General features: G+C 41.9%; 1 protein-coding gene across 1 annotated transcript in view; it reads right to left on the reverse strand.

Moving 5' to 3' along the window:
- Window positions 1-26005, reverse strand: part of SMOC1 (SPARC related modular calcium binding 1) — a 251084-nt gene that overhangs the window by 43240 nt on the left and 181839 nt on the right. The window contains exons 6-7 of the mRNA XM_006884738.1: window positions 25270-25326; window positions 22731-22811 (exon numbers count right to left, since the gene is read on the reverse strand). Coding sequence (XP_006884800.1) covers window positions 22731-22811; window positions 25270-25326 — 138 coding nt within the window. The remainder of the gene's footprint in view (window positions 1-22730; window positions 22812-25269; window positions 25327-26005) is intronic.

The following is a 26005-nucleotide window of genomic DNA, read 5'->3' on the forward strand; positions in this document are numbered from 1 at the left end:
AAAAAAAAAAAAGAAGGTCTGGCCTGACAGCTATGAAAAATGGGCCAGGATAATCTAGAAACTCTTGGGAGGTATAAACAGTGGCCAGGGTTGTGGATGACCAGGGACTGTGGAAACATATGAGCACACAAAGTGACACACTCATATACATTCACTCCCTATCATCCTAGCACTGGGAGAGTGGAGAGAAGTGAGAGCTAGGCCTTCCCTACTTGGCAAGAAAGAGTTTTGTTTCACTCACAATGGACTAAGAATCTAAGTTTCAATCTTATAAATAAAGAGAAGAAGCATAACAGAGAAATGCCAAGTAGAAGATAGGAGAACAGAGTTGAGTCCTTACTAACAGGAAACACACAGCCCTCTTGACCACGCATGGTCCCAGAGCAAAGTAGGATGGACGTGGAGGTAGAGGGGAGGATGGAGACAGGAGAGATAAAGGCAGGGCCAAGCAAGCATAAACTGTCTTCAGGCCTAAGCGCATGGGTTCAGCATTCAAATAAGACAGGCACAGTATGGACAGCAGCTGTTTGCTGTGGTTAACCTTGCCTCGTCCCATCTCAATGGCTTGTGGTAATTAGAAGCAAAGGAATCCATAGATAACCTAAATCCTTAGCTAATCCTCAGTCTTGATTTTTAGCCCAGAGTTTATCCTTTTATCTCAGGAAATTTTATATCTACATTATAGTTTTCTTTCTTTTTAAAAAATAAAAAGTTACTAAACATTAGAAGTTTTGAGTGTCAGCTCCCTGGACTGGGCTTGCTTTCTGATTGGAGGTTTCTGAAGGGAAAACTGCTGAAGGAGGAAACAAATAGAAAACCAGAAACCTTGGGCAACCTAACTCCTAAGCACTTTCTGAAAAGGTAGTAAGAAGGTAGTTGTGGACCAACACTTGCCATGTTCTAAGGAGGAAAAACATAGAAGCCTCAGGGTGGTAGAGGTTAAGATGGAAGATGAGAAAAGTGCAACAATGAATGACTAGAAACCCTAAGTCTCTGTAAACTTTCACTAAAAATAATTAAAAAAAAAGAAAAAAATTTAAAAAAGATGGAAGATGAGCAGAGAGCAACAATAGTTACAGAGATCTATATTAAAAGTCAATGAAGGGGAAAAACAAAAGCCCATTTTTAAAGAGAAGGGCTGACAGAGTCAAAACAATGTATTGGGAAGAATCCTCAAGCAATCTTCCCAGAGAAGCCAGAAGCTCTCTCACTAGTAGAGGATCAGCTGTCCTACTCAGGCCATCCGTCTTATCAATGTTAGCCATAATCTATTATGATCCACCCAGTCTTTGAGAAGTCAATGAAAGACAAATTCATATCCTTCTGGTACTCTTTGCTTTCAGTCAAGATCCTGCTGCCATCAGCAATGGTATCTCTGGTGCCATGGCCTCTTCTAAACTCAGTTTGAATTTCTGGCAATTTTCTGTTGATGTACTGTTTTGGCTGTTTTTTTAGGATCTTCAGAAAGATTTTACTAGCATGTGATATTAGTGATATTGTTTGATAATTTTTACATTCTGTTAGATCACCTTATGTTTGGAATGTGAACAAATATTGATCTCTTCCAATCTCTTGTCCAGATAGCTGTTTTCCAAGTTTCTTGATACACACTGGTGAGCATATTGAGGGCTGCATCAGTTGGCTGAAATATGTTAATTGGTATTCCATCAGTTCCTGGAAATTTCCCCCCCCCAATGCCTTCAGTGCAGTTTGGCCTTCTTCCTTTCTTGTCACTGGTTCTTGATCATATGCTACTTTCTGAAATAGTTCTTCTTGGTAGAGTGACACTGTGTATCCTCTGCATCTTCTTTTGATGCTTACTGGATCATTCAAGATTTTGCTGAAAGCATCCTTCAGTAATTGCAACCTGAGGCTTAAATTTGTTTTCCAGTTCTTTCAGTTTGTGCCAAGTGAGTTCTTCCCTTTTTATTTTCTAACTCCAGCTATTTGAGTCATGCAGATGATACAACTTTACTTGCTGAAAGTGAGGGGAATTTGAAATGCTGGCTGCAGAAGATCAAGAACAAGGCCTACAGCCTTCCATATGGATTACATCTCAAGATCAAGAAAACAATAATCTTCACCACTGAGCCGAGAGACAACATCACGATAGATGAAAAAAATATTTAAGTTGCCTATAATTTAATCTTGCTTGAGTACACAATCAGTATACTTGGTATCAGCAGCCAAGAAATCAAAATACCTGCTGCATTGGGAAAATATGCTGTCAAGGATCCCTCTAAGGTGCTGAGACTAAGTTGCACTTGATTCAGGCCATGGTCTTTTCAATTACATTGTATGTATCTGAAAGCTGGACATGACTAAGGACAACAGAAGAAGAATCAATGCCTTTGAATCATGGTGGTGGAGAAGAGTATTGAATATCCCATCGGCTGCCAAAAGAACAAATAAATTTTGGAGAAATCACAATTAGGGTGTTTCTCAGAGACAAAGATGGTGAAACTTGGCCTCCTCTACTTTGGTCATATTGTTAGAAGGGGTAAGTCCTTAGAAAAATGCATCATGCTTGGGAAGGGGGAGGCTCAGTAAAAGAGAGGAAGCTCCTCAAGATGGATCAACAAAATGAGTGTAGTAATGGGTGGTGAGGAGGGATGGTGAGGACATAGCATAGGGCAAAACTCAGATCCGCTGTTCATTGAATTTCTATGACTCAGTGGCACCTTACAACAACAACAACAACTACAAAGACCATTCAGGCAGAGTATCTTATACTACAGAACAAAGAAGTGGAAAACTGACCAGAGCAGACCATGCCCCAAGAGAGGAAAGTGCTCCTGGAGTGTTGCACCTGCGGCAGGAACCAGAGTAACATATGATATTAGGATTCAGAGAGTTTACAAAAAAAGGTCAAGGACCTTTGTGGATCCAGTCCTCAAATATACTGTTACTTGAATGGGTGCTGGAAGTAAGCTAGCAACCTCGATGTTCTGGAGATGTCAAAAAGGTTCTTCAAGACATAGGAAGTACAGCAAACTAGAAACAAGACATGTTCAAGGCCTTCCTCAATCCCTTAAGTTTTCTTTGAAGGTCCCATTTGACAGTAGAAGTCCCTCTGTTGAATCTAAGACCATATATCTGTTTCTCTCATGGATGTTGAGAGCAAGGGACTCTGTTATCTTCTTCCTGATCCTACACCACTTGTCTCTGGCCCCCAGCTCCTAAGGAAAAGCACAAAATCTCAGAATCAATCCCTTTCCAGAAAGAGTATTTAAGAAGACCTCGACCATTCAGTGGTAGGATTCACACTTCTTATGTGGGAGACTTGGGTTTAATTCCTGGTCAATGTGTCTCCGCACAGCCACCACCTCTCTGTCAGGGGAAGCTTACATGTTCCCATGATGCTTCAGTGGAACTTCCAGACTAAGACAGACAGACAAGGATGAAAGGCCTGGTGATCTAGTTCCAAAAATCAGTCACAGTCGAATTTTCAACCAATTACAAGGATAAAACAGGTCCATGGTGCCTGGGGTCACCAGGAGTTAGGCAGTCAAGTCCCTCAGAGCTAAAAAAGAACAACAGAGAATATTGTGCCACAGAAGCTTGTTGTAGAGTGCGATACTCCATAAATGGGGCCACCCACTGTGGAGTCAGTTCCATCATGTGGAGATGAGCCCTCAGACACTGAAAAGTCAGTATCAATTCCTCCGACTCGTCCTGGGAAAGTGTTACACTCACCCTTCAGACTACCAAGAATTAGATTTTCTTAGGAGAAAACAAACAAGCAAACAAAATCCATAAATGATTATCTTGCCTGAAAATGGAGAGGTGTTTATTTATGATGCACTGCGAAAGGGATCATTCTTCTAGGCCAAGACTATTAAGGAAAACACTCACGCTGTGTCACTTACAATTACGCTGAAACCCCTTTGGATGCCTCACACCCATTTAGCCAGTTATCAAAAATGAATGCAATGCTGAAAGATAACCCAAAATAACAAACCGACTGTTTAATCTAAATCCCAACATGAAATTCCAGAGGCGTAAGAAATCGTGTGGCTCCCACCTCAGTATTTGGCGTGTGAGCCTGTGGTTCCAGAATTCCTGGGTGGTTGAGAAGCTGGCGGGGGAAGGGACTGCAGAAGCGAAAGGGGAGGAAAGGTAGGACTGGGTTTTAAGTAACTGGTTTTATTATTTGTGAAAGCCCGGCATGAGGCCTGGAGATGTGGAGCTCCAGGGAACTGGGCTCGGCTAGAGACCAGAATCTTTGGGGGTGATTTATGGTACATCATTGAACAGGCTCTTTTTGTTTATTTAGCCACACGGGGTCTTAGCACCTAGGGTTTCAAGCCAACTATGTGAATAGGTTATTTTTCTTAGTTGTGTACTTTGCACTTTTTCACAGGAGGGGTTAAGTGGTCCCTAGAGGATCATTTTCCAAGCACCATTTGCTGGCTGGCTCTGCCCATCATGCCCATCACTGAGCTGTCATTTGCCCACTGCCAGTTCCTAAATCTCAGCATTCAGAGTTACTGAGGGGCTTCAAGGACCCCCTGAAGGTAAAAGGTACCCACAGACCCAGCTCTCAAGGCTCCTTTACAGCAGATGCCAGACAGCAGGCCCAGAAAAAGGGAATTCCTGAAGTGAAACCCGGCTGGGCAAGGAATAAATAGAACTCACTGCCAAGCAGAACAAATTCAATCCCTGAAATTGTGTTCAGGTGTGTGTGTGTGTGTGTGTGTGTGTGTGTGTGCAGGATGGAAAAAACAGAAGCAACATCTGCACCTATTTATATCGGTCACCCCTTAAGTTGGCATGAGTTTCCCCCTTTTGCCAAAGAATAGCTATCAACATGATGGAAAAGGAGAAATCATTACCCACTCTTAACCTGCGAGGAGATCGACTACTTTGGACCACGTTTCTGGAGAAGACCCAGCCAACTACTAACCAACCAAGAGAAGAGGTTGCTCTTCACTTCCAGCCCCAGACAGAGGAGCAGGAGTGGTGTCAGCACTCAGCTGGATGACTGTTCACCCATCATGAGTGTTAAAGGTGTTCAGGAAGTGGAACAGAGGTGGGGGGTGAAGATACCTAAGCTTCTCTGCAAGACTGAAAGTGACAGAAAGCACCCATCACTCCTGCTCCTATACATATTAGCCCAGGATCTCATGGAAGTCGAGTCATTGGAAGAGAGGCAGGAGATGATGGTGGGCATGAATGGGAATCTGGTCTGAAAAACAATGTATTAGAATTTTGTAAATAAACTAGTATTTTTTTTTAAAAAAAAAAAAGAATATGGACTTTGGAATGAGATGGAACAATCTTTACCAATTTTTAATTCTGCGTCCCTGGAACTCAAGCCCTCAAACCCCAGGATCCTTACCTGTGAACATAGGGTGTTATAGACTGAACTGTATTCTCTTTAAAAGTATATATATAGAGAGAGCTCTGTTAACCTAGTGATAAGAAGTTGACTGATAATTCCTAGGCACACCATTTGAATCCACCAGCTACCCCGTGGTAGAAAGATGGCCAATCTCCTCCTGCGTGATATAAAGCCTCTGAAAACTCGCTAGAAGGTCAATATGAGTCAGTCCCAACTTGATGGTGCACAACAATAAAGTATATATTGTAAAACTCAACCTCTATGCCCATAGATGTAATTCTACTTGAGAATAGGGTTTCTATTATCTATGGACCATGTGTCTGAACATAAATAATTTCTATTTTTAAACTTCTTACTGTGGTTTGAGTGAAAATTTACAGAGGAAATTAGCTTTCCATTCAACAATTCATACACATTTTGTTTTGTAACAATTGCCATTCCCCTGAGGTCAAAGCTCCCTTCCTACCTTCTCCTCACATTTATGATTTCCATTTTTCCTTCTTTCCTATCCATCCCTTCCTTCTGAGCTTTATCCCCCGGCACATGCTGCCCTTTTGATCTCATGTGGTTGACTGTTCTAAGAAGTGTGTGCCTCCCTGGTGGTTTTGTTCATTTTAGAGGCCTGCCTCTTGTTCGACTGAAGGTTGAGTCTCAGGGATGAGCTGAGTTCCAGGCTTGCCGGATAACTAATGACTACAGTCTTGGGGATTCCACAAGTCTTGATTAAATCAGGAAGCCTGGTGTTTTGAGTTGTTTCCCCTGTTTATCCCATCCTATCCAAGACCTTCTATTATGATCCCTTACAGAGCACTTCAAAATAGTAACTGCGAGAGACAATCTAGTTCTTTTTCTCCCAGGGTCATTTCTCCACATATCAGGTTGAGGTTCTCATAGTCCATTAATCCTTTAGACAAATTGTTTCCATGTGTCTTTCAATTTCTTTACTCTCCTTTGTTTTGGACAGGGAGAGATCAATAATTGCACCTTAGATGGCAACTCCAAAGTTCACACTACTTGCCAAAGCAGTATGGAGGACATTACCTTTGAGGACTACATTACATCAGTTGACCTTGATACTCCTCAAGACTAAGGTTCTGAACTCCTAGATCAGGGAGCTTATTCCCTAAAGACTGACAGCTAAGAAATTTTTATAACTTTGCCCCCGGTATGCTTTACTATATTATGGATATATTTGCAGGACAATAACTTCTGAGATATAATAAAATCAGATTAGGCAACAGATGAGTGAAGCAAAATATTTTATCACATGAAGATCGTAAAGGGACCAAGGAAAATATCTATAAAGAGGCCAGGGTCTTTCCCTAGAGCTGACAGAGAGAAACTGACTTCCCCTAGAGCAAGTGCCCTGCATTTGGACATCCAGTCTCCTCGTCTGTGAGAAAATATGTTCACTAAAGCCATCTTCCTGTGGTATTTCGGTTACAGCAGCACTAGAGGAGTAAGGCATAGGGTTGACAATAGTATATTTCTCATAGGAACATTATTACAATGAATGCAATTGAATATGTAAAGCATTTAACTGAGTGCCTGACCCGGAGTAAGATTTTGGTCAATGATAGCTGCTGTCAGGGTTTTACCCTTTCAACGTATCTATTCGATTCATATGCTGAGCAAGTGCTTTAAGAAACTTGACTAAATGTACTGCAATCCCAGAGGCATTCAAACCCACCAGATGCTCTGCTGGAGAAGGATGGACAATCTCCTCCTGTACCAGTCAGATCCGATTTGATGGTACACACAGACACAACATAGTAAAATAAATTTTTTAAAAAGAAACTGTTGAAAAAGAATGTGGAATCAGGATTGCAAGAAGACTCATCAATGAGGTAGGTGTTATATGTGGATAATACAATCTATTTGTAACACTAGCGTTCGGTATGGATTACACCTCAAGAAAACAAATACCTCACAACTGAACCAGTAAGCAACACATGCTATATGGAGAAATGTATTGAGTACACCATGGACTGTCCAAGAACAAACAAATAAATCTTGAATGAAGTGCATCCAGGGTACTCTTTAGAGGCAAGGATGGTGAAACTTCATCTCACATACTTTGGGTATGTAAGGAGGGGAAAGTTCTTGGTAAACAACATCATGCTCGAAAAAGAAAAAAATAAAGGCTCAGTGAAAGAGAAAAAGACCCTCAACGAGATGGATTGATACAGTGACTGGCAAAGGGTTTGATCACAGAGAGAGTGTGAGGATGGCACAGGATTGGGCAAGATTTTTGATCTGTCATGCTTAGGGTCAGGGAACTCTGGTGGCTTTGCAGTAAAGAGTTGCACTGTTAACCCAAACGGCACATGGTGCAAATCCATAGAAGGAAGATGTGTAATCTCCTCCCACGTCATCAGCTGCTTCTTCTAAAAGCCCACTGGAGAGCCAGCTATGGGTCTGTTCCAACTTGACAGTAAACAACAACATGCATAGGGTCACTATGAGTCAGCAGCACCTAAAAATAACCACAAGGAGTAGAAAGTTCTACTGTTCTTTGTTTTGTTTTGTTTAAAAAAAAACAGGGAGTAAATAGGACTTCCCTGACCAATTCCTCTGAATGTCAAATCACCTCAGCTAGACTTTTGGGGACTGACCAAGGGCAGGTAATGGGAGAGGTGAGGTCTGCCTTGATGTAGGAGATCAGGAGGTGCACTGAAGGTAGATGAGAAGGTAATAAAGAACAAAGAGTCAGCCAGCTTTTTATGATCAGCATGCCAGCAAGTGAATGTTGATGATAAACTATTCCTCACTGGGACCAACCATACCCATTGCCCCCTCCCACTGGTGTTAACACTGATGTTGCACTGGTGTGGCACTGGTGTGGCACTGGTGTAACACTGGTGTTTCCTTAGAATTCCCTAGCACATTTTTCTTCGGTCATATTAACACCAAGAAGAGGTCTTGGCACATAATAGTTGATGGTGGACCTGTGACTGAATATGTTCCTTAGATACACAGTCTTCAGCTTTGCCACTTAAAATTAGATGGCATCTGATCCTTTCTACTCTCTAACAGTCTACCTTGTCACAGGTGTTGTTGTTCTTAGTTGCTGTTGAGTCAAGCACGACCCATAGCGATCCTATGAACAGAAGATCTGAACCCTGTTCTATCCTGTGCCATCCTCACACTTCCTGACACACAAGAGCCCAATGCAGCAGTGCACTTCCCAGGCTCAGAGGCCCTGTCCATCTTCAGCCAGTGGAAGTCAAGGGACCAGAAAGAGGAAAAATCAAAGGCAAGGCTGCTGCTTGTCCTGCCAGGTTGTTTCTCTTCACTTTCTAAGCTGCTGCTGGGATGCCAGGCAGCCACCACCAGCCCACAGTGTCTCAAAGGCTTTTCTCTGCAACAGACCCACCAGTGTTAATCCTACACGCCTGAAGCTGAGAGCAATGACTCCCAGGCATGTTTGCAAGAGGCTTTGTAAACAGCACCTGGTGCTGGAATGATGAGGGAACACTAGTGGCCTAGAGTTGAGAAGCTAAACTGCAGTTCCATAGGAATGAGGTTCTAATCCACCAGCTGCTCTGCGGGAGAAGGATTGGCAATCTCCTCCTTGTGATTATTTGCCTCTGAAAACCCACTGGAGGGTCAGCAATGGATCACTTCTGACTCGACAGTACACAACAACAACAGCTGGAATGAAGTGTCACAGTGAGAAGGTGGAAGGAAAAAATGACAAATCTCCTAGCATTTAGGAATAACTTCTCTCTGCAGAATCTAAAATGGCCATTCACGGGTCATCATGGTCTGCAGTGACCACATCCTGTCCCACACAGATAAAGGAACCAAGTTCTGACGGCCTGTGGGCAAACAAGATACAAATTCCATAGCAGCTATTTCTTCTATGATGGATTATCTCCATATAACACATGGGCACCTTTTAAAAACTTCTTCCCTCAAAGCATCACTGACTCACATCCATTCAATCAAAAGGGCCCATCTCAATTAATGCATGCTGTTAGGTGAGTTTATACCTTCCCATTAAAATGAATACAAAGTGCTTTTCAGTAGCCTCAATGAGATGGGTTGGCCCAGTGACCCCAACAGTGGACTTACATACCACACAGATTGTGAGGATGACTGAGGAACAGGCAAGGTTTGGAACTACCACATAGGGTCAGAGGTGACTCCTCAAAACTTTTTTGCTATGAGAAGTGCTGAGAAATATCATTAAGTTGTCTCTCTTCTCATTTTTCTCACCACTCTGTTGACTTTGATCTGACAGGCTTTGTATTTTAAGAAGCATGTGGACATTATGTTGAATGAAGTATCTCAGTCACAAAAGGACAAATACTGCATGGTGCCACTGTTGTAAAACAGGACTGACCTTGGAGTTGGGGGGAGACGGAGAAAGATGGGTTCAATAATGTATACTGCATTGAAACAGATGAGGGAGAAAACTTTTTAAAAGGGATATATGTGATTAGGTATTTTTGTCATGACAGGAGTCCAGAGCGAAGGCTGCACAGTGGTATGGACCTGGGGGGAGGGATTGTAAAACAATGACAGAATTTTTCTCCTACTTTTCCAAGAGGGTAGTGTACTAGGGAAGAGGGTTGGGAGGGGAGAAAATGCAACAATGAATGAATGGAAACCCAAAGTCTCTGTAAATTTTCATTGAAATTAATAATAAATTAAAAAAACAACAACAACAAACCAAACCTAACAATAAAAAGAGTGTTAAAGAAAAAAAAAAAAAGAAGAAGCATGTGCTGGTAAATGAAAATTCAAGAAAGAGGAGGGGCAGGGTCTCCGCCAAAGGAGAACGTGGGAGAGAGATTGTAACGTTTGTAAAAACATCAGAAACTCACTTTTTCTCCTTCTGAAGCCTAATGTTGCATATGTGTGTGTGTTATAAGTTGTGTTCTTCCCTTACTTCCAAATCCACCTTATAAATAGATGCAGATTGTGGACCTTCGGAGCAAACAGAGGTCACAGTTGACTTCCGGCAAACTAGAATGAGCCCATTACAATTACCTGAGCAAGGACACTTGATTTCAGGCTTGCAGCACACAGGCCGAAAACAAAACACTGGAATATGTGGTTTTGTTAACAAACAACAAAAAAGCATGCATATTCACCTAGAAAACAAAATCTTGCTAGTCTAGCAAATCCAAGAGTCTCAGTCAGACATCCACACCTCCCCTGTCTACCACCACCACCACCACCATTATTCCTCTGTCTTCCGAGTATACAACGGGAGATGAAGAGGCAGATCGACCAGGAAGGCTAATTTTAAAGCATGGTAAAAATGGACTGTCGGGCTAGACATGCTGGTTCGTCTAAGCACATTTATGGCTCTGCTCAGTGAAGGGAAGACTTGACAGAAAGTACGGCCTTTGTGGCCAAGGAGAAAGACTTGGGTAACCACTCATCTCCGTCCACAGCTCCCTTCTGGCTGCCCAGGACTGACTATGGCACCTGTCTGACTATGGTATAAGACAGACAGGCAGACACCTAGGAAGCCAGTTACAGAAATAAACATCAAGGGTTTGTTTTTATATAGATATTTTAAATGCACACAAGCCCAGATCCGTCCTCCACTGCTAACGTTAGTGGATTACTCATTCTTCCTTCCAATCGCGTCATGTTCCAGGTTCCAGGTGGCTGTGGGGTATTTGCTTACAGCAGCTACTGCTCGTTTCCCTGAGAGCTGTTTATTTTTCCAGGCCTCAGGTCATTACATCACCCCGCGGTTTCTAGGCAGGGCAGGAGTGCTGGTTTGAGGAGGGGGGCATGGGGAACCCAGCCAGGAGGAGCTGTTGCCTCAGTGACCCCCAAACCCCAAATGCAGCAGCTATCCTCAACAAGAATTTCCCAGGTGAGGGAGAAGAAGTCAAAATGCAGTCAAGGGGTCCTCAGTCAGCCAGGAAGAGCAACACTTCGTCAGTGGCAGGTAAGGATGCTATGAACAGCTCACCTCTGACACGACGGCAGCTTGGGCAAATAAACACCCTCCTGCTCAAGGATCTGGGCGTCATTTTCATAGCAAAGCTTGTAACAAAAGCATTTCCATTTGTGTCCGTGTTGGTGGTTCTGTCGACAGTGAAGGTAGAGTTACTCAGGAGTTGCTCCATTTCGGTGCCAAAGAGGCAAAAGAGGAAAGACATGATCCTTCCAGAAGGAACATGGTTCCAGAGCTTTCTTCAAGTCCCTGATCAGATTATGAAAGACATCGACTAGAAAAGAAGGAGGTAAAGGAAAGAAGGAGATGGGGAAGGAAGAAGGGCGGCCGTCAAACCACTCCAGGAAAGTCTATAAAAATGAACTCAACTACCCTGGGGCAAAAGGCAATGGAGTATAGGGCAGTGGGAGTATTAGAAGAATTAAGCCTTTCTAGACCACAACAAGACTGCCTTTCTTGGGAGAGTGGGTTTATCCCATGTAATGGGCAAAGAATTTTGTCACACAGGAAACTAACAAAACTTTGAGAAGTTGGTGGTATAGAAAAGGTCTACATATACTATATATTATATAGTAAATATAGAAGCCCTTGTCTACTGCTTAAGAAATTGTCTTGCCAGCCCAAAAGCAAGCAGTTTGAATCCACCAGCTACTCACTCCAAGAGAAGGAGATGGGCTGTCTCCCTGCTTGTAAGTTACAGCCTCTGAAAACTCACAAGAGGGTCAACTTTGAGTCACTCCCAACTTGAATGCAAGGAGTCAGTCAGTCAGTCAGTCAGTCAAGGAAATAATGGAAACAGAAAATGAAGCTGAATTCTTGTCATTTATTTAATCTCTTTACTCTCTACTTTCCTCTTCTAGAAAATGTAGATAACTAAAAAAAATTTTTTAATACTAGCAATATTATGAAATATCTTGGTAGTTTGTCTCTAACCCAAAGTGCCTAGCAAGCATTCTGAATTCCTTCTAGAAGCAGAACACACTCTCTAGCCAATATTCATCCCTGAGAAGATGTCTGCTTTCAAAGTCTAAGGTGTTGGCTGGCCAGGTATATCACCTACCAGACTACATATTGACAGCATCAAGATAGACAGTGAAGAGATTGAGATTGTTAACAGCTTCAGCTTGCTTGGTTCCACAATCAACACTCTTGGTACCACAGTCAAGAAATCAAAAGACAAACTGTATCAGGAAAGTCTACTGTCAGGGACCTTTCCAGAGTACTGAAGAGCAATGATGGCAGTCTAGAGGCTAAGGTGCACCTGATCCAAGTCATGGTCTTCACAGTTACTTGCTATGCATCAGAGCTGAACAATTACTAAGGATGATCAAAGAAAAATTGCCTTTGAGTTGTGATGCTGAAGAAGAGTATTGAACATACCATGGAGTGCTAGAAGGACAAACAGGTCTGTCCTAGAGAGAGTGAAACCAGGCTGATTCTTGGAGGTAAGGATTCGGAAGCTCTGTCTCATGCACTTTGAGCATGTTGCCAGGAGGGACCAGGGCATGAAAGGAACATCCTGCTTCGAAAGGTGGAGGGGCAGCACAAGAGAGGAAGATCCTGGATTGACTCTGTGGCTGGAGTAATGGCGGGAGGTGTGCGTCAGAGTCGATGAGATTTGCTCAGGATAGAGCAAGGTTCAGAGCTGTTGTATATAGATTCGCTATGAGTTGCAAGTAACTCAACAGCACATAACAACAACAACAACAAGCTAACCAGGGGCAATGGAGAAAGAACCAAAGGAAAGAAGACCAAAAAGGCAAGCCTGTGGATGCAGAGCCTGCCATGTACTAAAAGGGAAGGAGTAGTGACGATGGTGAACACATGACAAAGCCTTAAAAACAAGGGCACCAGCCTCTCCAGGAGGGAAGGAGGAGACAGTGGAGTCTGCAGGCATATGTGTCATGTTATTGCAAAACTTCAGCTGCCCAGTGGAACCTTTCCAACATCAACAGTCCCCAGGCCAGAAAACAAACCTGGCGTCACAGGGTCTGAGTGTGAAAGAAGGATGTTTGGGGTGTAAAAGAAACTAGGATGGCCTTTAGCCTTTTTCAGAGAGAGCTGAGAAGCAGAGCTCTCACCAGAAGAACTTCTCTGTCCAATTTTCCCAATGACACAGCCTGAACCTCACCTAGGCCCAAAATCTCCCCTCAAACTCAATGGGAAACCCTTCCAAGTGTTTGACCTAGGGAAGGCCATCTGTATCAGAGCCAGCTGCACATATCTGAATGATCCTTGACATATTTTTGACTTCTGCTTAAAGAGCCCAGCACAATATATAAAGATATCCCATCAAGAGTCAGCATGTCATTCATTCGAAGTACACCTACTATGTACTGCTGAAACCTCATAAAAATCATTCAAGAAAACAATAAAAACTCAAAATCTTGTTGCTGTAGAGTTGGAATCAACTCATAGCTGACCCTCCAGTGGGTTTTCAGAGACTGTAAATCGCATAGAAGGAGATTGCCCATCCTTTCCCCATGGAGCTGCTGATGGAATTGAACTGCCACCTTTGAGCTAGCAGTGAAATTCCCTAAGATGTGTTTAAAAAACTCCAAAACACAACACCAAAAACGTTCTCAAAAGCATTCAAACTCTCAGTGGGAAGCTAATATTGGAAGCTCGGTTTACAGATTTGTTTGCGATCAAAGCTCCTGCTTTTGCTATTTCATGGTTTATCTCTTCTTTATTTAAAAAATTCCCTTACCTCCAGCTGAAGAACAAGTCTTAGGTTTTTACTGATGAAGAGCATAGACTACAGTCTTGAGTATAGATTACACCTTAACATAAAGAAAACAAAAATCCTCACACTAGCCAATAAGAAGATTCCTAGTGGGATAATAAATTTTGAGCTGCTATCAATGTCTTATCAATTGCAAAGTTGTGTGGATCATAACAAATTACAGCTAAAATTGAGAAGAATGATAAATCAGAACACTTACTCATGCTCATGTGAAACCTATACAAAGACCAAGAAGCTGTTGTCCAAACAAAACAAAGGAACACTGCATGATTTAAAATCAGGAAAGGTGTGTATCAAAGGTTCTATCTTTTCCTCCATACGTCTTCAAACATATACTGAACAAATCATTCGAGAAGGTGGACTTTATAAGAACAATGTGGCTTCAGGAAAAGAGAATGAATCATCAACAACATATGTTATGTGTTAAATAGAAAAATAGGGTGAGGGAGGAAGAGAGGAAGAAAAGGGAGGAAAGGAGGAAGGGAGGAAGGAAGAGAGAGAGGAGTAAGAGGAGAGGAGAAGAGAGAGGAGAGAGAAGAAAAGACAAGAGACGAGAGAGAGAGAGAGAGAGAAAGAGAGAGAGAGAGAAATACACTTATGAAGTACGCACCAGAACAAGACATTAAAGCTTCCCAAAGCACTGTGTTCGTGTGAAATGATGAAGAGATGTGTGAGCTTTCTTAAGAGGCTCTATACCGACGCAGACTTGCTGGCCACAACAGGGAACATTTGAGGAGGCACAGCAGCCTCTGCTTTGCTTAGTCCGTGAGCTGTTGTGGTTAGCTGCTGTGGAGCTGGCCCAAGCTCATGGTGATTGCATGAGCAATGGAACAAAACACTGTACAGTCCTATGCTATTCTCTGTTGTGGTAGGTGAGAGCTGAGGGAGTGTGCTGCTTAGGGTTTGGAGTCGTCTCATGAACTAGCACTTTATGCACCCATGCACTTTCCATACCATGCTCTAAAATTATACTAGGGCATCAAGAAACCAAAAAAGGGGAAGAGATGCTGAAGTAAAACAGCTGAACAGAAAATTTCAAAGGGCAGCTCCAGGAGACAAAGCAAAGCATTATAATGGAATGTGCAGAGAACCAGAATTGGAGAATAAAAAGGGAAGAACTTGCTCTGCATTTCCCAAGCTGAAAGAACTGAAAAACAAATTCAAGTCTCAAGTTGCAGTACCTAGAGATGCCATGTGAAAAATCTTGAGTGATCCAGAAAGCATCAAAAGAAGATGGCGGGAATACAGTGAACTACTGTATCGAAAATAACAACAACATAAACTAGATATTTTTTAAATATCTGGACAGATAGTTTTGACTTTTCAGATTAGATGGTCTCTCTCATACTATTCAACTCTATTTTTGTCCTATAGAATTATCCACATATGATATGCAAATAAATAGTCATAGCTATGTTCCAATAAAGTTTTATTTCCAAAAGCAGGTGGCTTGTCAGATTTGACTGGTGAGCCATCATTTCGCAACCCGTGATATATGCAAATTTTCAGAGTGGGAGCAAATTGTCCATTTTTCTCCTGTGGAGATGCTGATGGATCTGAACCTCCAGAGAGGCATCACCTTTTGGTTAGTAGCATGACTCACCAGTTGTTAGGATTTGATATATGCTTTGGGGCATATGTCCTTAATACAAAACCACCAACTTTGGGCATGCTGTTTCCTTTCTCTGGACCTTGCTTTATTTATTCATTTGTAAGATGGGAGCACTAATAATGCTTATTTTATAGGGTTGCCATAACACTGAAGTAAAATCATTACCCAAGTAAAATCCTGTAGGACCTGACATAGTCAAGTTATTATGACAGCAGCAATTCTGATCTTCCTAATAATGCCCATGACTTCTCTGTCCTTTCCCAAAGCACTTAAGCACACTGAACTATAACGCCTCTACAGAGCTAGGAATAAAGCGTTCACTCTCACAGAGTTTACAATTTACATAGAGAGAAATTAGGTACTGGTAAATGAGAAACAGAAGGAAGTGATTGCTAAAGGTCAATAAAGGCAAAAGGTACTAGAATTTCAGAGAAAGGTTGTTATCTGCACATGTAACATAGGTCCCAGAATAGAACTTAATCCTTTCACTGAAGTTTTGCAGACCTTCAAGGAACTCATGAATTGGGAATACCATCTCCAGATGTCACTTCCACTGTAGGACTGGTACAGTAGATACCCGTGGAGTTCATCTTTCAATACTGCTTTCCTAGCCATCAAATATGAGTTGGCCATGTGGATGGGTGGGACTAAGCAAATATGGTATGTTAGCCTATACACAAGGAGATTGGCTAGCTCACCATTCTACAAGGGGATTGGATAGTTTCACCAATAAATTGAATGGCTCTGGTAGCAGATTAGACTTTCCTGGCCAGCAAAGAAGCAGCAGCAAGAGGATGCAATACTTGCTTCTAACCCAGAAATTCTAGTTCTAGTTATATCTACAGTGGGAACAGCCACAGCCAAAGTAAACATCTGACGTGAAATGGATCCTTGGGACTGCTATACCATTGGAATTGGAGCTAAGGGCCTTTGTCCAAGCTTGTTGGACAACTGGGAGTTGGGGATTATAATTTGCAGGACTGAGAATTTTGTACACTGGCCTAAACCAACAAGACTCAAGGGATGAGGTGCCTGCAAGCCCAATTCAGAAGCCATCCTAACTGTGTTCTGCTACTTACCTGGATTATAACCTTTTGACTTCCCCAATATAATTCTGTGTCATCTGTGAGCTACCATTTTGGACTGTAGACTGAGTAAAGCAGAAATACTGATGTTGAGATAAGTAGAAAGAGGTATGGCAACATGGGAGTCATGTTTGACCTCACTGGAATTGGTTTTCTGTTATTGATGCTGTTGATAGGGACAGTTCCCCTATGTGGAGTTGGTAAAGGTTAGACATGGCCATCCCCATGTGCCCCTTTCTTTTTTTACAGTATTAAAGTAGTTCTCTTTGACTTGTCATATTCACTTTCTGGTGAAGGGAAGTTAGAAGAGGTTCTAAGAGGAGCCTTGCTCATTTGATGCCTTTGTTTAACAGTATTAATCATAAAGTATTTCTTTATTGAAGATGTCTCACTATAAGCAGTATAATTAATATTCTTATTATCTCTACCAATGATAATAAATACATCTGCTTGCAATTTATCATTCATTTGCTATTTATCACTTAGTCAGATATTGCTTAAGTGTCATATTGTCATTAACTCCATTAACCTTTAACCACAATCCTTTGAGGGAGAATTCATAATCTCATTTTATAGAGGAGAACTGAGGCCCATGGGGATTGTTTAGCTTGATTAGAGTTTGAGTTGCCCATTAAATGTGTGAGCCAAGATGTAAATCTAGATTTCTCTGATCCTAAAGCCTATGTTTTACTAATATCCTGGATGGTTGGAGGTTCATATGGTCTCCATCCTAACTCATTATCACAGATCCTTAGCTATTATTAAATAGGAAACCAACACATTTGATAAATACTGGCAAATTCCAACCACAGGGAAGACCAATAGATGCTAGATGGAGTCATTCTTACTCTAAATTACTTTGTGTACTCTAATCTTCACAGTATCCCTTGTGCATAGCTTGTTGGTAAGTGCCATTGAACAGATTACAAATCATAGCGACCCTATAAGCAACAGATTGAAATCTTGCCCTATCCTGCACCTTCTTCATCATCTCTGCCAAACCACGCTCATTGTTATTGTACTCTGCCATTCCATCTCCTGAGAGTCTTTTATCTTCCACTGATTCTCTACTTTCCCAAGCATAATGTATTTTTCCAAGGTCTGGCATCTTCTGAAAACATGCCCAAAGTATGTGAGATGAAGTTTCATCATCCAAGATAGATTTGTTTATTCTCTAGGCCGTCCATGGTATAGTCAGTGCTCTTCACTAACACCATAAATCAAAAGCGCCAAGTTCGCTTTAGTCTTCTGTATTCACTGTCCAACTTTCTGATGCATAAGAAGCAATTGAAACTACTACAGTTTGGGTCAGATGTACCTTAGTCTTTAAATGGGAATTCTCATTCTTTAGCACTTTACAGAGGTTCTTAAAGAGACCCAAATGCAACAGGTCATTTAATTTAGGACAGCACTGTCATACAGACAAATGTTGTTAGGTGCTGTCGAGTTGCGTACAATCCATAGTGATCCTGTGAACAAATCTGAACCCTGTCCCATCCTGTGCCATCCTCACACCTCCTGACACACTCGAGCCCATTGCAACAGCCACTGTGTCAGCATATCTGGCTGAGGGTCTTCCTTTTCTTTGCCAACCTTTCACCTTTCCAAGCATGATGTCCCTTTCCAAGGAGTAGCCTTTCCTAGTCACATGCCCAAAATATGTGTTAGGAAGCTTTTTCATCGTTGCCTCCAAAGAGAACTCTGACTGCACTTTCTCCAAGACATACTAGTTTGTTCTTTTGGCAGTCCATGAGATAGTCAACACTCTTCTATAACACCACATGGCAAAGGCATCAATTCTTCTTCTTTATTCATTGTTCAGCTCTCTGATGTATAGCAAGCAATGGGAAAGACCACAACTGAAGCAAGCAATCGGAAAGACCACCACTGAACTGTATTATTTATACAAGCAAATGCAAAGGGGACCAATGATATCACATTAATTAATCAACTAATGATCATGAAAACTCTACCTATTTGTTTAAATGACTGTATCTTTTGTTACAACCTATAAGGATAAGATATGGCTACATTTAACAATTAGGCATAAATTATACAGAATAACATTTCTCACAATAAAGTCTTGGGCTGAAATAACAGATGATCCTTCCTAGTAAAGACACAGATTGGGCATGTTAATATATTTTCCTCCTAATGGACATTAACTTTGGTTTATTGATGATAAATAAACTCTCAAAATAAATGAATTAACCTTTAACCACAATCCTTTGAGGGAGAATACATTATTTCACTTTATAGACCAGAACTGAGGCCCAGGGGGATTATTTGGCTTGATTAGAGTCCTCCACTTAGTGTCTGAGCCAGGATGTAAACTTAAATTTCTCTGAACCTAAAGCCTGTGCTTTAACTACTACACTGTGTGGTCAGGGGCCCTGGCACAGGGGAGTTCAAACCCACCCACAACCAAATTCAGTTTCCATTAAGTCAGTTACGACTTAATGGTGACTCCATGAGGTTCAAAATAACACAGTGCTCCAGAGGGCTTTCAAGGGGCTGACTTTCCAAAAGTGAATCACCAGGCCATTCCTGCAAGGTGCCTTGAGGTGAACACAAACCTCTAACTTTGTAGCTAATACAACCCTAAAAAAAGCAGACTAGGAAAAATAAAACAAAACACATGATTAAGGAGTTTTCGTGGCACAGTTTATTCCATGTGGGGCTGCTAGCAAAAAGGTTGTTTGTTCAAGTCCACGATGTCGGAGGAAGAAGGGCAGTCTCCTCCTGTAAAGATTCACAGCCTCAGTAATCCAGTGGAGGGCTACCGGAAGTTGAAACCTACTCGATGTTAGTGGATTTTAAAGCCGATATTTAAAGATTTTAAAGCACACAGCATAGTCTCTTGAGGTTTAAAATCCAACTTGTTTATGCCCCTCATTCTTTTCAATTCGATGGAATATAGATTGTTGTTATGTGCTGTCGAGTCGCCTGTGGCTCATAGTGACCCTATCTACAACAGCACTAAATTCTGCTGTACCCTGTGCCAATCTTATTGTCTCTGACACACCTATCCCCAATACCCCAATCACTGAATCAATCCATCTCATCGACGGTCTTCCTCTCCTGCACTGTCCCTCCACCTTTCCAAGGTGACATCCCTCTCCAAGGACTGATCCTGCCTTGCAACATGTCCAAAGTTTGTCAGATGAAGTTTCAGAATCCTTGTCTCCAAGGAGCAAACTGCCTTCATCCTCTGCAGGACAAATGTGTTTGTTCTCCTAGCAGTCCTTGGTATAGTCGATACTCTTCTCCAGCACCACAGCTCAAAGGCATCCACTCTTCTATCATCCCTAGTCATTTTCCAGCTTTCTGATGCATAACAAGTGACTGCAAAGACCATGGCCTGTATCAGGTGCACCTTGACCTCCAGACTGACATTGTTGCTCTTTTTGGTGAGGTCTCTGACAGCAGGCTTTCCCAGTACTATTTGTCTTTTAATTTCCTGGCTACTGGCTGTTGATTGTAGATTGTTGATTGCAGAGCCAAGCAAACTGAAGCTGTTAACAATCTCAATATCTTCGCCATCTATCATGATGCAGCCAATAGGCCCAGTTCTGAGAATCTTTGTTTTCTTGATGGTGAGCTTCAATCCATATTGAAGGCTGCAGTCCTTGACCCTCTGCAGCAAGTGCTTCAGGTCTGCCTCAGTTTCAGCAAGCAGGGTTGTGCCATCTTCATAATGCAGATTATTGATGAGTCTACTTCCAATCCTGATGACACATTTCTCCTTATGGAGCCCAGTGTCCCGGATCATCTGTTTTACCATATAGATTGAAAAGATATGGAGATAGGACAAAAGCTTGGGGCACACTCTTCCCAATTTTGAACCATGCAGTGTTTCCTTGCTCTGTATTGACAATTGCTTCCTAGTTCAAGTATAGGTTTCACATAAGCACAATCAAGTGTTCTGGGATTCCCTTTCTTCTCAAACGTAGCCAACAGTTTATTGTGATCCACATAGTAAAATACCTTTACAAAGTTAACGAAACACAGAGAAACATTCCTCTGGTACTCTTTGCTTTCAGCCAAGATCCATCTGACATTAGCTCTAATATCCCTAGTGCCACAGCCTTTTTAAACTCCACTTGCACTTCAGGTAGTTCTCTGTTGATGTGCTGTTCCAGTCATTTTTGGATAATCTTCAGCAGAATCTTGCTTGCATGTGATATCAATGATACTGGTAGATAATTTCCACACTCTGTCAGGTCACCTTTCTTTGGAATGGGAACAAATATGGATCTCTTCCAGTTAGTTGGCTTGGCAGTTGTCCTCCAGGTTTCTTGGCAAAACTTGGTGAGTACATCACAAACAGTGTCTGTTGAAATGTCAACAGGTATGATATCAATTCCTGGGGCTTGTTTTTTGCCAATTCTTTCAGAGCAGTTAGAACTTCTTTCATCACCACAAGCTCTTGCTCATACATTGTTTCATGAAATTCTTCTGTGACCACAAATTCCTTTTGGTACAATGACTTTATATATTCTTTCCATCTTCTTTTAATGCTTCCTGGATCATTTAATATTCTGCCCAAAGCATCCTTAAGTATTGCAACTTGAGGCTTGAATTTGTTCTTCAGTTCCTTCAGCTTAAGAAATGCTGAGCGAGTTTGGCCCTTTTGATTTTCTGACTCCAGGTCCTTGCACTTTTCATTGTAATACTTTACTTTGTCTTCCCCTGCTACCCTTTGGAATTTTCTATTCAACTCCTTAATATCTTGATTTCTTCCCTTTGTTTTGGCTTCTCAGCACTCTAGTACAATACTCAGAGTTTCTTCTAACATCTATCTTGTTCTTTTCTTCTTCCTCTGTCTTTGCAATGACCTTTTGCTTTTGTCCCAGATGATATTCTTGATATCCTTCCACAGCTCATCGGGTCTCTTTGCTCATTAATGTTCAATGCCTCAAACCTGTTCCTGAGATGCTTTTGAAATTCAAGTGGGAGAGACTCAAGGTCAAATTTTGGTTCCTGTGTACTTGATTTCATTTTCTTTAGCTTCAGCTTGAACTTGCATATGAGTGGTTGGTGGTCTATTCCAAAATCAGTACCTGGCCTAGTTTACACAGCTGATACTGAGCTTCTCCAGTGATTCTTTCCACAGATGTAATCAATCTGATTCCTATGTATGTATGTATGTCCTATGTATACCATCACATAAAATCCATGAGTATAGCCTGTGTTTATGTTTCTTATAAAATGAATTTGCACTGAATAAGTTGTTGATTGTGCAAAATTCTATCTTTCTATCTCCAGCTTGATTTCTGTCACCAAGTCCGTGTTTTCTGATCTTTCCTCTCTATTCCCAAATTTTGCATTCCAGTCACCCATATTATTAATTCATCTTGATTGAATGTTCAATCTGACTGCAAAAATAAATTTTCTATTTCCTCCTCTTTGGCTCTGGTTGTTGTTGCATATATTAGAATAATGGTGGTATTCACTGGACTTTCTTGTATGCGTATGGATATTATTCTGTGAATCACAACATTGTATTTCAAGACAGATCTAAAAATTACTTTTTTAACTATGAAAGCAACTCCATTTGTCCTCACCTTTTCATTTCCATCATAGTAGATCATATGATTGTCTGACTCAAAATGTCCCATGCCAGTCCATCTCATTTTACAATATGTATGTCAATATTTATGTGTTCCATTTCTTTCTTAACAATATCCAATTTTCCTACATTCATGGTTCTTATATTCCATGTTCCAATTACTAGTGTCTGCTTACAGCTGTTCCTCTTCCTATGCAGAGGTCAAAAATATTTGCTAGCTGAAAAGATCAACTAGTCATGAAATATGACCCCTGGGAAAATAATTCAATAAAATGAAAGTTTGAAGGGATTAACTCAGACAATCTTCTCATTTTGCAGCTGTAAACATTGAGAACCAGACACATTTTGTGGCCTGTCCAAGCCCACCCACTGGGTAGTCCCGGAACAATCCTAGAACTGCCATGGGTGGATCAGGTGCACACAAGGATCAAGGAAAATTACTTACCTGAATTTCTTATATTGGTGTTGTTCAGTTTGGAGTCCTTGATTACCAAGTGCTTAATCCAGAGAGTTGGAGCCGTTATTTCTGAAGAAAAAAAGAGAGAGAAAATAAAGTCTGGACAAAGAAATTATATAAATGTAACCCCTAACCTTTTTAATAGTTCGTCTAGGAGGTTGAGGGGTCAAAATGCTGAAGCTTCAGCTTCTTGTCTCATCCCACACCCATTTCACCCCATTGTCCTCCCCCTTCCTGACAATGGAAGCTTCTCTCCCCACCAGCTCATTGGCGCCAACCAGGGTTTCCTGGGTCAGGAGGCTGAGTGGTCAGAGTCAGAGGCGCTGAGCCACTCCATCCAGGAATAAAAATATTATCCCAGGAGGTGAGGAACCGGGGCCAAGCCAAGTCCCTCTCAGCTGCTTCCCTGGGAGAAGATTTAAAGGGGATAAGTCAACAAGCAAGCGCCAAACACACCACAGAGACCATTTCAGAGGAAACGGCTGAGCCAAGGCAGATTTCAGCTTGCTGAGACTTCTTCACAAGAGAAAGAAAGTCATAGGGGTAATACATTGTTCAGCTCCTTGTCTAGGGGTGTCTTATCAAGAAAAGTCTGTATTCTTCCATCCAGAGAGTCCGAGTGACCCTCTAGTTCTCTCCAGGGCATGGGTCACACAATGGACAGGCAGTATGGATCATGGTTTACCCCAAGTATACTGTAGTGTGACCAGGCTCTTCAATGGTACTGTAGAGTGACAGGATTTCAAGGGGGATGCTGAAGGTGCCACCTGACCCCCATGTGACTCTCAGGCCCTAGACTTGTCATCAATCCAAGTCCTCTGGGAATGATGGAAATCTCTCAACTTTTAGGTATAAACACATATATAGTTCACCAAATAAGCTATATCAAAATCCTTCTTCCGGTGCTGAGCCCATGTGAGGGAAATCCTATCACAAGGGCAAGCAGTGTCATGACCTCTTTTAATTCCTCTGTCTCACTGTCTGAAGCTGAGCATTGCTAATCTTTTCCTGAGTATTGCACTGAGAACTTAACCTCATCTTTAAACTTTACTAAAAACTGTGCTGTGCTCGGCTTCTTTCTCTTCCTCACAGAAACTTGGAAGACTAAGAAAAGTGCACAAAGGAATATAGGGTCTCAGCAGCTCAAACCCAGAATCAAGGCTAGCTCCTGCCCTCGATGCTCCTCATGTCGGCTTCCCAGATCTCCTCAGACGAGGACATCTAGATTCCTTTTTGACACTAAATCACTTTTTAAAACATGAATTTTAATGAAAGTAGACACTTAGGATTTCCATTCATTCACTGTTGCACTTTTCTCCCTGCCCACTCCTCTACCCCCAATTCACGCTTCTCTTAGAAAAGTAAAAGAAAATATCTTTCATTGTTAGACAATCTCTCCCCACAAGTTAACTCCACTATACAGCCTTCATACCAGACTCCTGTCATGACAATAATACCTAATCATATATGTCTTTTAAACAGTTCTCTCCCTCATCTGTTTCAATGCAGTATACATTGTTTATCCCCTCTTTCTCAGTCTTCCCTCAACCCCTATGCCAGTCCCGTTTTTACAACAGTAGCCCTATGCATTATTTGCCCTTTTGTGACTGAGATATTTCACTCAGCACAATGTCCTCCAGTGTCACCCATTTTGTATGTTATTTCATGAGTTCCTTGTTTTTCAATGCAACATAGTATTCCATTGTGTGAGTATACCAGAGCCCGCCTATCCATTTGTTTGTTGGTGGGCACTTTGGGTTTTTTCCAGCTCTTTGCTTTGTGAACAAAGTGGCAATAAGCATGGGTTTGCATGCCAACAGATCACTTTAATTCTCTTGTCCCAGAATTTTACCTTTCCCAAATGTCCATACTCAACTCTCTAGGCCCCTGTGATACAGTTAAACCAACCCCAGTAGCAAATCTCTTTGGTACTCTTCTACCCTCCTTCAATCACGTTAGTCATGGTGCACGGAAACACCCTGACTCCTTCTCTCTGTTTTTAAGATTTCGTGCCGTCTCTTCTCATAATCCCTTCCCAGATCATTCTACCATCTTCCTTCCACAAATGTCTGCTCCAACAAATATTAAGATGACATCATATAAGCCATCAAGCTCTCCACTACATGCACTGCCAACCCTCTGCGCAAGGCTGGGCACAAGCAGGCAGTTGGAAGGGCTGCTGAGTTAGTGTTGGGGTCTGACTTTCTGTCTCACCCATGATTTCCTGGTCTTGACAACTCAGAAAGTCTGTCCGGGTGATGTTATTGCTGGACTTCAGGAGATAGGCAGGGAGCCTGGGGAGAACAGAAGACTTCCAGCAGTGCAGGCTGTCTACCAGGACCTTGGAAGGCTTGCTTTTTAATAAGAAATTTTTTTAAAGGTTAAAACAACCCAGTTTAAACTGGGGGTAGGGTGGGGAAATGAAAAGAATTTTTTTTTTTTAAGTTTAAACAAACAGTTAACAAAAGACTCTTCTGAAATGTGGAAATGGATAGACAGGAGAATCAGAATGAACACAAGAGCTTACCATCTCCTTCGAACACCCGCTGAGTCTCCATCGTGGGGGTCGGCTTCGAGCCATCATCTGAATTGAGGGTAAGAAAGAATTGAAAAGAGACTACCATTATTGAGGTAAATACTATCTACTCTCCAGCACTGTTGAATGGTTGGGGTTTGCACATGGCCAGGCCAAGTTCCAGTGAGGAGACCAAAGAGAAAGAAAAGAAAGAAGAAAAGAACGAGAAAGAAAAGAGACCCACAGAGAGACAGCAACAGGGAAACACACCCAGGGGTATGCTGGGCACTTCAGAGCAGAGACTCCTTCTTCTGAAGGTGAGTATGACAGATGGTTCTGCCATCCCTCGTGCACCCCCACCCCCACCCCCTGAGGAAAGCTGCGGTCAGGCATCTTTCTAGGCAGCGTCCTGTTTGACCAGATATGATATGACAAGCATGGCACACCTTAAGCATGTAATTCAGTTATTCCCAGATGCTTTCTGCCCTCCTATGAAAGTTCTCAGCTTACAACCTTTCTCCCATTGGCCTGATTACAGAGCTTGAACATATTACCTTGCAATGGTTCGGTTATGTCTCCATGAAAGGGAACGAGAAGGCAGAAAGGCACCATGTTCTGCTATGTTGTTATATTCTGTGCTGTTGGGTTGGAACTGACTCATAGCCGAGCCTACAGTAGCTTTTCAGAAGTTGTAAATCACACAAGAGGAGACTGCACATCTTTCTCCCACAGAGCATCTGCTGAATTT

Source organism: Elephantulus edwardii, unplaced genomic scaffold, assembly GCF_000299155.1.
Source record: "Elephantulus edwardii isolate Elephantulus edwardi_28Jun2011 unplaced genomic scaffold, EleEdw1.0 scaffold00037, whole genome shotgun sequence".
In the NCBI taxonomy this organism is placed as follows: domain Eukaryota; kingdom Metazoa; phylum Chordata; class Mammalia; order Macroscelidea; family Macroscelididae; genus Elephantulus; species Elephantulus edwardii.